At 39.4% G+C, this 13,572-nt stretch overlaps 1 protein-coding gene across 1 annotated transcript in view; it reads right to left on the reverse strand.

Moving 5' to 3' along the window:
• Positions 1–13,572, reverse strand: part of LOC133664893 (electrogenic aspartate/glutamate antiporter SLC25A12, mitochondrial-like) — a 69,652-nt gene that overhangs the window by 20,818 nt on the left and 35,262 nt on the right. Inside the window, exons 9-13 of the mRNA XM_062069896.1 lie at positions 11,467–11,551; positions 8,420–8,501; positions 4,453–4,611; positions 1,556–1,608; positions 1,284–1,364 (exon numbers count right to left, since the gene is read on the reverse strand). Coding sequence (XP_061925880.1) covers positions 1,284–1,364; positions 1,556–1,608; positions 4,453–4,611; positions 8,420–8,501; positions 11,467–11,551 — 460 coding nt within the window. The remainder of the gene's footprint in view (positions 1–1,283; positions 1,365–1,555; positions 1,609–4,452; positions 4,612–8,419; positions 8,502–11,466; positions 11,552–13,572) is intronic.

Raw genomic sequence — 13,572 nt, forward strand, 5'->3', positions numbered from 1 at the left:
ATCTTTTGATATGATGTACTTAGTCCATAAGTACACAAACGTGTACTTCATGTTTAGTGACTTGCTAATTCTTATTTTTACACATTTGTTCCCAAATTCCATTGTATGTTATACTCTTCTGACACCACCAGATGGCAGTATAAGTGTCCACATAAGCGGCCATAAGACCCCAATTCAGTAGTGTACACAATTTTGGAAATAAGAGCTAAAAAGGTTATACCAGTAATATAAATACTTCAATAAATACAAATCTAGCGTTTTATTCTTTATTATTATACCGCCGCCTCTTTGAGCTGTAATTTGACCCCCTTAACATTCTTCAAAACTCACCAAATTGGACACACACATCAGGACTGGCGAAAATTGCGATCTAATCAAAAAAACAAACCCTAAAACTCAAAATTGCGCTCTAGCGCCCCCTAGGAAGAAAACACAGACAAAACTCCCTGTAACTTCCAGTAGGAATGTCGTAGAGACATGAAACAAAATACTCTATGTAGGTCTCACTTAGACCTAGATTTCATGCATTGACATCCTCCAGCAAAAATCAACAGGAAGTTTGCAATTCCCCCTTCAAAACAAAAGTTTAGTAAAAACAGTCACCTTTGCCTCTTTGAGCTGTAATTTGACCCCCTTAACATGCTTCAAAACTCACCAAACTGGACACACACATCAGGACTGGCGAAAATTGCGATCTAATAAAAAAGCCAAACCCCAAAACTCAAAATTGCGCTCTAACGCTCCCTAGGAATAAAACACAGACAAAACTGCTCCTAGGAAGAAAACAGACAAAACTGCCTGTAACTTCCCGTAGGAATGTCGTAGAGACATGAAACAAAAAACTCTATGTAGGTCTCACTTAGACCTACATTTCATATATTGACAACCCCCAGCAAAAATCAACAGGAAGTTTGCAATTCCCCCTTCAAAATAAAAGTTGGGTCAAAACAGTCAGCTTTTTTAAAACAATATCTCCTCTGAGCGCGTTTGTCGTGTCGGCTTCAAACTAGCACAGGAGAGAGATTGAACCCTTCTGATTAAAAGTTGATGAAAGAGTTTTAATTACTGCTCCGGTTTGGATTTTATGTGCCGTCAAAGTCGGTCCCGTCCATCGCTGCTTGCAGCTTTAAGCCTTTAGAGGTTTTAATATTGCTCTGCGGCCCGGTAGCAAATGCGTCACGGACCGGTGGTTGGAGACCACTGCTGGAAGGTATCATCCAACTAGCATATGAAAGCAAGAAAGACAGTACATTCTGGAAATGACAGACATGTGTTCTGCTTACACATCCGCCAGCTAGAACCTCTGCAGCCAGAGGGATGACATTATCTTGTGTGGTGAACTTGTCTCGGACAAAATCATTCATCTGTATGGAGGGAAAGAGAGGGAGGGAAGAAAGCAGATGAGACACAATCCCGCCTTTGATAGCAGAACATTAACATGAACTTGTGGTCGGGAGTTGCGTCCTGATTGCGACGAGCGCCTGCATGTTTTTTTCCATTCACGCAGCGACTCGTTCACTGCAACTTGGGCGGCACTCTAAGAGCAATGACTTGCCGTGAGTTTGATGGCTTTTTCCGGGGCGACGCCGATGAGCTGCGGGAGGAGACCTGCAAAATATTATTCATAGATACCATTAGCGAGGCTCGCTGTCAGAGACAAAGTTGAAATTAATGCTGATTTTTATCTTTGCTGAGCGTCAGGAAGGACAATCTAAAAGTTCCCAGAATCATGTGCACATGAAAGCAATGCATATACAATGAAACCTCACTAGTCCCTTCATTCACTCAATAGGGGGTATTTTGCTTTTTCTTGGGCTTTTTGATGTCTTTCTTGCTGGTGGTGGCAAAGACAAGGACTGTGATGATAACCATAGAACTAGAAATGAAAGTTATTGCGTTGTAGGAAGGTGGTACAAATGCCTCTGTCCTGGCTGCTCAGTACAATATTACTATGATGAAAAATAACGGAAGTCCAACAAAGTGAGATGTGTTGTGAAGAGAATCACCTCCAAAGCACACGCTAGTTTGTATAAAGGTAATGATAGTTTATTAATACCGTATTTTTCGGAGTATAAGTCTCACCGGCAGAAAATGCATAATAAAGAAGGAAAAAAACATATACAGTATAAGTCGCACTGGAGTATAAGTCGCATTTTTTTAGGAAATTTATTTGATAAAACCCAACACCAAGAATAGACATTTGAAAGGCAATTTAAAATAAATAAAGAATAGTGAACAACAGGCTGTATAAGTGTACGTTATATGAGGCATAAATAACCAACTGAGAACGTGCCTGGTATGTTAACGTAACATATTATGGTAAGAGTCATTCAAATAACTATAACATATAGAACATGCTATACGTTTACCAAACAATCTGTCACTCCTAATCGCTAAATCCCATGCAATCTTATACGTCTAGTCTCTTACGTGAATGAGCTAAATAATATTATTTTATATTTTACGGTAATGTGTTAATAATTTCACACATAAGTCGCTCCTGAGTATAAGTCGCACCCCCGGCCAAACTATGAAAAAAACTGCGACTTATAGTCAGAAAAATACGGTAATAACAGTTCACTTATTATCACACAGTTAAAATGTTACTTTATGTAGTCAATACATGTTTGATAAAGGCAACATTAACTGGTCTTTGTTACAAAAGCTTGTGATTGATGAGCAATTGATTTTGAATTCCAGCGTAGGAGGTCGACCACAACATATTCTCGACGGTCAATCAATGAATTAAGAACTTTAAAGGGGACTGATGGTGAATTTCGTCATTTCTGATCGACAGATGTTGGATACTTGTATTACACAATGTCAAAGTGACAAAGCATAAGGTTCATGCATTCTGGCGTGAGCTTGCACGCAGTTTTGGATACCTCTGTTCACCGGGTTTTGCAGTCTGGCTACATTGTGACGTCACAGTGAGGTGGACGTACTTATTTGAGCTCTTAGCCAAAAAAGGGGAGGAGCTCCTCCCCCATCTGCTTCACGCTTTAAGGAAACAAAAAAAGATAGGATAAAGCATTATTTTCATCTAATCAAGGTCTGCGGACTTAAACAAGTTGAAAAACTTATTCGGGTGTTACCATTTAGTGGTCAATTGTACGGAATATGTACTGTACTGTGCAATCTACTAATTAAAGTTTCAATCAATCAATCAATGCGCATAATAACCTCAAAAGCAGCCTTTTTTAATGCAGGTGCACCTGATGTTGTGACCGGGTGAATCTGTGTCATGTTTATAAAGTTTATTTTCGATGTGTCTGGAAAAAAATTGCGGCGATAAACTTCAAAATATATTTAAAGAGTGCACATTTTCAAAAGTTAAATTATGATATTTTTGGAGAGGGTTAGGTTTGGTTTTATTCATTCCAGAAATCTTGCGGACAGACTTAAAAAATAAAAATAAAATGGTTATAAATACGCCTGTGGAGCACAATTTACACCAACATGTTATTTAGACCAGTGATTATCAAACACGGGGTACAAAGAATCACTAAAGTACATCGTTTTATTTTCTTGTATTCAGACAGTGTTACTGTTTAAACTGTGTATATTGTTGCAGTGACTAAAAATATTAAATATACTTGTTAAATAAAGTTTTTAATGAATACTTAGGCCGACTACTCTACTGTAATTTAACATTGCTCATGATGGTGATACTTGGAGAGCCAAGCGAGGTGTCACTCGGTCAAAAAGTGTGAGAACCTCTGACCTAAACCATAAGGAAGTGTCTAGAATGCAGATTCAAATCATCATAGGTCCCCTTTACAGATCCATCCGATAACATTGGTTTTCTGTCCATTGTCTCGCCTGGAATCTTCGTCCATTATTTTAGAGTTAATATGCGTTTGTACAGGGAAAACAATTTAAGGTAGCGACTTTGTCCTTTGAATTTCAAACAGTTAAGAAACGCCAATGACAGTTGCCGGTTTCAGCTTCACACAATGGAAGACCAGAGGACGATGCTGCGTGGTCCTAAACGAGAGAGGCGAGTTACGCTGACGATAATCTTTAATCGTGCGTCCTTCATCAAGTTGCACTAGTGCAGGAGCTGCCGAATGACCCCTGCTCGGATGCATCCAGAAAAACAGCCTTCCCTCAAAGAAGGAGGAGATTGTTTTCAAATGAGCTGCAGTGGTGGATGCAGCAGTAGGTGGCAGTCTTGACTTCTCCCATGTGAAGCGCCCCAGGGTGGGGGTGTTGTGTGTCGCACCATTACTGCCATCCGGTCTGAGCCAGATCACACGGCACTTCAACATCGTCCTCTGGGGGCTCGCCTTGGACATAATGAAAACGCGACCCCTGGGTGTTGCTTTACTCAGCGCTGAAGCGGGAGGCCAAAAGGTTTCTGGTATCAATTAGCAAAGCACGCTGTGGCCTGACACGTCTTTGTTTCACACACGCTGGCCGAGAGGAGGATATTCCAGCCAGTGAATTTACCTCGGTAAAATCCAAAGAATCCCTCGTAGCGCAGCACTTTTTTGGCACAGTCAAAGCTGTTCTTGTACATGAGCTCCCCCACCAAGGAGCCTGTGGACCGCTGGTTCTGTATGCGGGTCTTGACCAGGTCTATCGGGTACACAGCCGTTGCGCCGGTGGCTAGAAAAAACACACACACATATATATATATATATATATATATTAGTCTGTAACTGTACTTATCTGTACTGCAAAGTTCAAATTTGAATGACAATAAAAGGAAGTCTAAGTCTAACTAATGATATGTAGGCAATTACTACACATTCAATTAACTGGAAGGTACTTGAACTAATGACACACATAATTAGTTGATTCTTAATCTAGTTTAAAAGAGTTTTATGTTCAAGCAATCCTCTTAGCAGTCAAACAATTTGGAGTCACATTAGAATTTAGGGGAAAGATAAGACGAACATTGCACAAAAATCCATAAAATTTAACCTGCGTGGTGTTAAGTTAAAGTACCAATGATTGTCACACACACACACACACATGCGCACACACTAGGTGTGGTGAAATGTGTCCTGCATTTAACCCATCCCCTTGTTCACCGCCTGGGAGGTGAGGGGAGCAGTGAGCAGCAGCGGTGGTCATTTTTTGGTGATTTAACCCCCAATTCCAACCCTTGATGCCGAGTGCCAAGCAGGGAGGATATGGCTCCCATTTTTATAGTCTTTGGTATGACTCGGCCGGGGTTTGAACCCACGACCTACCCACTCTTACCACAAGGCCACTGAGCAGGTTGTCACGTGAGACTTCAGCATATCTGGCAAGACTTGAGAAGATTTAGAGAGTTCAGCTCAGTGAGATGCTGAATGTTTTTGCTTTGTTCTTGTAGGACTTCTGCTTTTGTGTCAGAAAGGTAACAGTCATGACAAAGTGGGAAAGGTGTGATGAAGAGGGAAAAGCATTATAACAAGGGTGTCCAAACTTTTTCAAAAAGGGCCACATAGTGCAACATTTAAGAACGAGGGCTATTTGATACATTTAGTTCATAACAATGAAGAAACCAATTCAAGTAAACTTCCTCTTCAACCTTTGCTGCACACATGTGTCAGCATGACTTTCTTGTTATGCAAACACTATGAAACTGTTACGGCTACTCCTAATACTGTAATAATGTTGACTCTCAGTGTACCGTAAACTTAAAAGTAATATTATGCATCCAATAGTTTTGCCCAACCATCTTATCAACACATGGCCTCCTGATGTCCTTGTTGTGCTAAAGCCACCTGGACTACTATTACCCCTTGGACTCGTGCCCACCTTCGTGCGACCATGAAGTTGTCTGGACTTTGTTTTGCGTAGACTAGAAGAATGCAGAATTATTGACAGAGGCTCATTTCATGCGGTCATAGCTCAGTGATTGAGAACAATTCTGTACATTTCACCTGTGACGTTTGCAAAATACATTTTGGAGACTCTTTCAAGAAAATCCTGGCCTCTGACTGTTCAATTGGAGAACACGGGTTCTCCAATTAGAATCTAACAACTGTAAAAAATAAACATAAAAACTATCCGTGAAGCCGTTTTCTCATTTCCAGCAATACACCAGCAAAACAACAACAGTAGACTTTATAGTAAAAACTGTCAGCTCAGTCACCAGAATTTAACTGTAAAAAAAAAAAAAAAAAGTGGTACTTTTTTTCCATTTACAGTAATGTGCTGTAAAAACCTTTGTACATTTTACAGCAAATCTGGCAACTGAGCTGACAGTTTTCTTTACAGCAAAGGCTATAGATTTTTTTTAACAGTGTATGTAAAAAAAAAAAAAATTGAATAATAAAAAATTATTGGGAATTGTGTAACAATATGATGAGGCGAATCCTTGTACATTTATATACACATTTAAATATATATACACATATACAGTATACATTCATATACAGTATATACACACATACATACATATATATACATATATACACATATATATACGGTATATACATAAATACATACACACACATATCTATCTATCTATCTATCTATCTATCTATCTATCTATCTATCTATCTATCTATATATATATATATATGTATATATATATATATATATATATATATATATATATATATATATATATATATATATATATATATATACACTACCGTTCAAAAGTTTGGGGTCACATTTAAATGTCCTTATTTTTCAATGAAGATAACTTTAAACTAGTCTTAACTTTAAAGAAGAGTACACTCTATTCATTGCTAATGTGGTAAATGACTATTCTAGCTGCAAATGTCTGGTTTTTAGTGCAATATCTACATAGGTGTATAGAGGCCCATTTCCAGAAACTATCACTCCAGTGTTCTAATGGTACAATGTGTTTGCTCATTGGCTCAGAAGGCTAATTGATGATTAGAAAACCCTTGTGCAATCATGTTCACACATCTGAAAACAGTTTAGCTTGTTACAGAAGCTACAAAACTGACCTTCCTTTGAGCAGATTGAGTTTCTGGAGCATCGCATTTGTGGGGTCAATTAAACACTCAAAATGGCCAGAAAAAGACAACTTTCATCTGAAACTCGACAGTCTATTCTTGTTCTTAGAAATGAAGGCTATTCCACAAAATTGTTTGGGTGACCCCAAACTTTTGAACGGTAGTGTATATATATATATATATATATATATATATATATATAAGGGCTGTGAATCTTTGGGTGTCCCACGATTCGATTCAATATCGATTCTTGGGGTCACGATTCGATTCAAAATCGATTTCTTTTTTCAATTCAACACGATTCTCGATTCAAAAACGATTTTTTTCCCGATTCAAAAGGATTCTCTATTCATTCAATACATAGGATTTCAGCAGGATCTACCCCAGTCTGCTGACATGCAAGCAGAGTAGTAGATTTTTGTAAAAAGCTTTTATAATTGTAAAGGACAATGTTTTATCAACTGATTGCAATAATGTAAATTTGTTTTAACTATTAAATGAACCAAAAATATGACTTATTTTATCTTTGTGAAAATATTGGACACAGTGTGTTGTCAAGCTTATGAGATGCGATGCAAGTGTTGTGACACTATTGTTATTTATAAATGTCTAATGATAATGTCAATGAGGGATTTTTAATCACTGCTATGTTGAAATTGTAACTAATATTGATACTGTTGTTGATAATATTCATTTTTGTTTCACTACTTTTGGTTTGTTCTGTGTCGTGTTTGTGTCTCCTCTCAGTTGCTCTGTTTATTGCAGTTCTGAGTGTTGCTGGGTCGGGTTTGGTTTTGGAATTGGATTGTATTGTATTGTTATGGTATTGCTGTGTATTGTTTTGTTGGATTGATTAATAAAAAATGTAAAAAAATGTAATTAAGAAAAAAAATTAATTAAAAAAAATCGATTTTTTAACAATGAGAATCGATTCTGAATCGCACAAGGTGAAAATCTCGATTTGAATTCGAATCGATTTTTTTCCCACACCCCTAATATATATATATATATAATATGTATTCACTGTTCCAAGTGAGGGCAGCCATAACTGCGATGTGGCCCTCAATAAAAACAAGTTTGACACCTCTGATTTTTATTTATTGAAGTATTTATGTTACTGGTATGTCTAACTAGAATGTCACACAAAATGTGACATTCTAACCAAAATGTTTCAATTATTAACAGTTGTAAAAGTACCTATTTGGCCAGTTACTGTATGTCAGGGGCTCTTGTGTGTCACTTCCTTCCAGTGTAATTGGACAAAGATTCCAGGAAGTGCGGTTCCGGAAGGTTTGTGTCATTCCAAAGCTTTGGCCCCAAAGACAGCCTGGAGCCAACGGCAGCATGGCCGCACAATGCCAGAGCCTCAGATCACAATGCCAGAGCTTCAGATCACAACTTCCCGCCCTGCAGCACAATGGCCAGGTCTTGGACCCTTGGCTCAAGCGTCTGCAGGGCTAGTGTTACCCCCCCCCCCACATGTCACTCACCTCCAGCAATGGAGCCCAGACTGAACCTGTAGGCAGACTCTCCAGCCTGGAGCCAGATGGACCGGGACGCTTCGTGATCATGCTGCGTGACAGATAAAGATGAGGGAGGTCAAATGAGCGTGAGGAAAGATGTGGGATGAGGACAGTAGGAGTGCTGGTGTGTCATCACTGCAGACAATACATTCAATAAGTCACCTATGAACTGAAGTTTTACCCTCGTGAACTTGATGAGGCCTGCAACAACTCATTTATTTGTTCAAGTTATCAGTATCTGCTTACTTATGTTTGATGTTAAAAGTGGGGCTTTTGTTTTCACAGCAGTGCAGAGAGAACAGATTACACCCACAAGCCTTTTCTATGTTCAGATAAATATCTACAAGTGTGTGTGTGTGTGTGTGTGTGTGTGTGTGTGTGTGTGTGTGTGTGTGTGTGTGTGCGTGTGTTCTTGTATTTCTACCCTTCTTGAGACATCAATAAGGAAAAGTAGCTTCCATATGAGGACCGGTGAACAAGTTAGGACCGAAATCATGGTCCCAATAACATTGCATCTAATAGAGAATGTCTCATTCTATCAAAATGAGGGGGGTCCCAAAAAGGAGGGATTTTTCAAATTGACCGTGAGTCGCTTTTAAATGTGCTCCCCCTCCGGTCAACATATGTAATAACAAGTGTGTGTAAGAAATTTAAATGCGCCTCCTTTGGCCAAATTTTTTATTAAAATAAATAAATATGTATATAGAGTAATAACTTGAAGTAAATATCCATCCATCCAATCCAATCCACTTTATTTATATAGCACATTTACACAACAAGAATGTTTCCAAAGTGCTGCACAGCATGTTAAAAACAATATTAAAAACAATATTAAAAACAATATTATGCTACACCAATGACTGAATAAAAACAAAGAATAAATTAATAAAAAACCAATACAGAGACAATATAAAAAATAAATATGATTAAAAACGATTTTAAAGGGTAAAACCAATTAAAACAGTAAAATAGAAATCAAAATTTATAAAAAAAAACACACAGGACAACAGAGGACAGAAGACCACACAACTCATGTAGTGTTAAAAGCCAAAGAATAAAAGTGGGTCGTAAGACGAGACTTAAAACACTCCACTGTGGAAGCAGTTTGAACATGGAGGGGCAGAGTGTTCCAGAGTTTAGGGCCGACCACAGAGAAGGCCCTGTCTCCCCTGGTTTTAAGTCTCGTCCTGGGCACCACGAGCTGGAGCTGGCTCTCGGACCCAGAGCGCGCGCAGGAGTGTAAATTTGGATGAGGTCCATCCATCCATTTTCTACCGCTTATTCCCTTCGGGGTCGCGGGTGCGCTGGAGCCTATCTCAGCTACAATCGGGCGGAAGGCGGGGTACACCCTGGACAAGTCGCCACCTCATCACAGGGCCAACACAGATAGACAGACAACATTCACACTCACATTCACACACTAGGGCCAATTTAGTGTTGCCAATCAACCTATCCCCAGGTGCATGTCTTTGGAGGTGGGAGGAAGCCGGAGTACCCGGAGGGAACCCACGCAGTCACGGGGAGAACATGCAAACTCCACACAGAAAGATCCCGAGCCCGGGATTGAACCCAGGACTACTCAGGACCTTCGTATTGTGAGGCAGACGCACTAACCCCTCTGCCACGTGCTGCCGTAAATAATGAAGATTAAAAAACAATTACAAACAAATAAATAAATAAACTAAAAGCAGTCTTTTTCTCACAATGTGTTGACTTTTTTCTTATAAAATTGGGAACAATTTCTCATATTTTTTCAGTTTCTGTAATATTGCAATATTTTCTCGTAAGATTACTACTTTTTCATGCAAAATGCTGACATTTGTCATATGAAATTCTGACTCATCACAATATTGCCAATTTGTTGGTTGTTCTTGTATAATAGTGACATTTTTTGAGTAAAATTATAACTTTTGTTATAATTTTGCAGAGTAAAATTTCAATTATTATTAAAATATTGCCAAAATGTTAAAGTTTTCTTATAAAATTGTGACTTGTGGAGTAAAATTACGACTCTTTTGATAAAATTGTCAACATTTTAAGCTTTTCTTGTAAAAATGCGCCTGTCATTGAGTAAAATTCCAACTTTAATCATAATATTACACAAATGTTCAGTTTTTCTTGTAAAATTTTGACTTGCGTTGAGTAAAATTACGACTTTTATTATAATTCTGCCAAAATTCAACATTTTTCTTGTGAAATTGTGAAATCTTTTTTGTGAAATTCCAACTCATTTTTCACAACAAGATTTTTTATATTTGCATAGTTTGTATATATTATTAAGGTTGTAAATACAAATCTTTATATATCTAGAAAGGGTGGTCCTAAAGAGGGAGGCATTATTCTGAGGTCTCAAGAAGGTAACACATACAAGAATGTGTGTGTGTGTGTGTGTTGAAGTGGTGAGTAACTTCTCCCAGACATGAGCACAACACGTTGCCCCCCCAGCCCACCCTCTGTGCCAGATGCAGAGTTGCATGCTATCAAGATCCAGGACTTGATCAAAGGTTTTAAACAATTAGCGTACATCCGCAAAGAGGCAGGCCTCGGGATTGGAGCATTGCCCCGCAGGAATCAAATTCCAGACTTCCCAAGAGCAGCACTGGCCTGGAAGCTCCAACCACAGAGCTATCAGTGGAGGCAAGATTTCTCTCCCAGCCACCTTCACCACCCCACCTCCTTCGTCCATTAGCAGGCCTCGCTAAAGGCCTCTTAAAATCCCCAAGCCTCGCACTGGCTTTTATCAGCCTGGCAGATGTGAGACGGCAGTGGGTGTGTGGGGAGAGCCTTTCACTGAGAGGTGCAACAATTCTCTAACTGTAATTACTCTACTTTCATCTGGGAGTTTAAGTAATGCACTTGGGGAGAAAAACGTGGGCAGTCTGCTTCATTCACTTACGGAACATCCTCCTTGCTTTGCTTTTTTTTGTGTGTGCTACTTAGCAACGAGGAAGCAGAGGTCAGGGAGTAGAAGCCCAGATAAAAGGCGTCAGGATCCGAGGTGTCAATCAGGCTACCTGTCTCTTGGCCTCGGCAAGGTGGTAAGGCATGGCTCCTTCTTCCAGCGGCGCTATCCTCTCGATGTCGGCATGGTTGAGGCGCCTACACACACACACACACACACACACACACACACACACACACACACACACACACACACACACACACACACACACACACACACACACACACACACACACACACACACACACACACACACACACACACACACACACACACACAACAGCAGAGAATTACGCCAGTAAAGAATATAGCTCTGCGTCTAATAATGTAACATGTTCCAGAAAACTGGATGAACGCCACAACAAAGGTGTTTTCTTACTAAATGTTTGACATACAACTTATAAAAGCGCGTAGACATGTTTTCGTGTATGTCCTCGTACAAACGCCAAAAGCAGTGAAGTTGTCACGTTGTGTAAATGGTAAATAAAAAGAGAATATGATTTGCATACCTTTTCAACTTATATTCAATTGAATAGACTGCAAGATATTCAAACGTTCAAACTGGAAAACTTTGGTATTTTTTGCTCATTTGGAATTTGATGCCTGCAACATGTTTCAAAAAAGCTGGCACAAGTGGCAAAAAAGAGTGATAAAGTTGAGGAATGCTCATCAAACACTTGTTTGGAACATTCCACAGGTGAACAGGCTAATTGGGAACAGGTGGGTGGCATAATTGGGTATAAAATCAGCTTCCATGAAATGCCCAGTCACTCACAAACAAGGATGGGGCGAGGGTCACCACTTTGTCAACAAATGCCTGAGCAAATTGTTTAAGAACAACATTTCTCAACCAGCTATTGCAAGGAATTTAGGGATTTCACCATCTAAGCTCGGTAATATCATCAAAAGATTCAGAGAATCTGGAGAAATCACTGCACGTAAGCCGAAAACCAACATTGAATGCCCGTGACCTTCGATCCCTCAGGCGGTACTGCATCAAAAAGCGACATCAGTGTGTAAAGGATATCACCACAAGGGCTCAGGAACACTTCAGAAAACCACTGTCAGTAAGTACAGTTGGTCGCTACATCTGTAAGTGCAAGTTAAAACTCTACTATGCAAAGCCATTTATCAACAACACCCAGAAACGCTTCGCTGGGACGAGCTCATCTTTTTTTTTTTGTCCTGTCCAGCTTTTTAGGCAAATCATATACTTGATGTAGATGCCCATATCGGCTGTACAATTTTACTTTACAAAAGAGAAGTGTGGGATACTTCTCTTGTTGCCTTAATTGTATTTGACTTTATTAAATGTATTTATATTATCATTTGGTGCAGCCGTGGGGGGCGTGAGCTCATCTCAGATGGACTGATGTAAAGCATTACATTCTAAGTTAATGATTATTGGCAAAAAAAATTAGGTTTCTCAGTTCGAACACTAAATATAGCACGCCCGCGATATATATTGTGAAATCAGGCTGAGTTTTTCTGGGGAGTAGTTTTATTTACAAAACAGAAAAGCTATGAGTAAGAAGGGAATAAATACTGCAACAGAGCCAGGATGAATATCAAAAGTGAGTAAGTGATGTAATCAGCAGACATCATCTGGATAGTGTCGTTCATTCCAACACATACAGTACAGTACTTGTCTGAACGTAGAATTAGAATACAGTGGTACCGCAACTTAAAGGCCTACTGAAACCCACTACTACCGACCACGCAGTCTGATAGTTTATATATCGATGATGAAATCTTAACATTGCAACACATGGCCGGGTTAACTTATAAAGTGCAATTTTAAATTTCCCGCTAAACTTCCGGTTGAAAACGTCTATGTATGATGACGTATGCGCGTGACGTCAATCGTTGAAACGGAAGTATTCGGACACATTGTATCCAATACAAAAAGCTCGGTTTTCATCGCAAAATTCCACAGTATTCTGGACATCTGTGTTGGTGAATCTTTTGCAATTTGTTTAATGAACAATGAAGACTGCAAAGAAGAAAGCTGTAGGTGGGATCGGTGTATTAGCGGCTGGCTGCAGCAACACAACCAGGAGGACTTTGACTTGGATAGCAGACGCGCTACCCGACGCTAGCCGCCGACCGCATCGATGATCAGGTGAAGTTCTTCGTCGCTCCGTCGATCGCTGGAACGC

This window comes from Entelurus aequoreus, linkage group LG14 (genome assembly GCF_033978785.1).
Source record: "Entelurus aequoreus isolate RoL-2023_Sb linkage group LG14, RoL_Eaeq_v1.1, whole genome shotgun sequence".
NCBI classification, from domain to species: Eukaryota; Metazoa; Chordata; class Actinopteri; order Syngnathiformes; family Syngnathidae; genus Entelurus; species Entelurus aequoreus.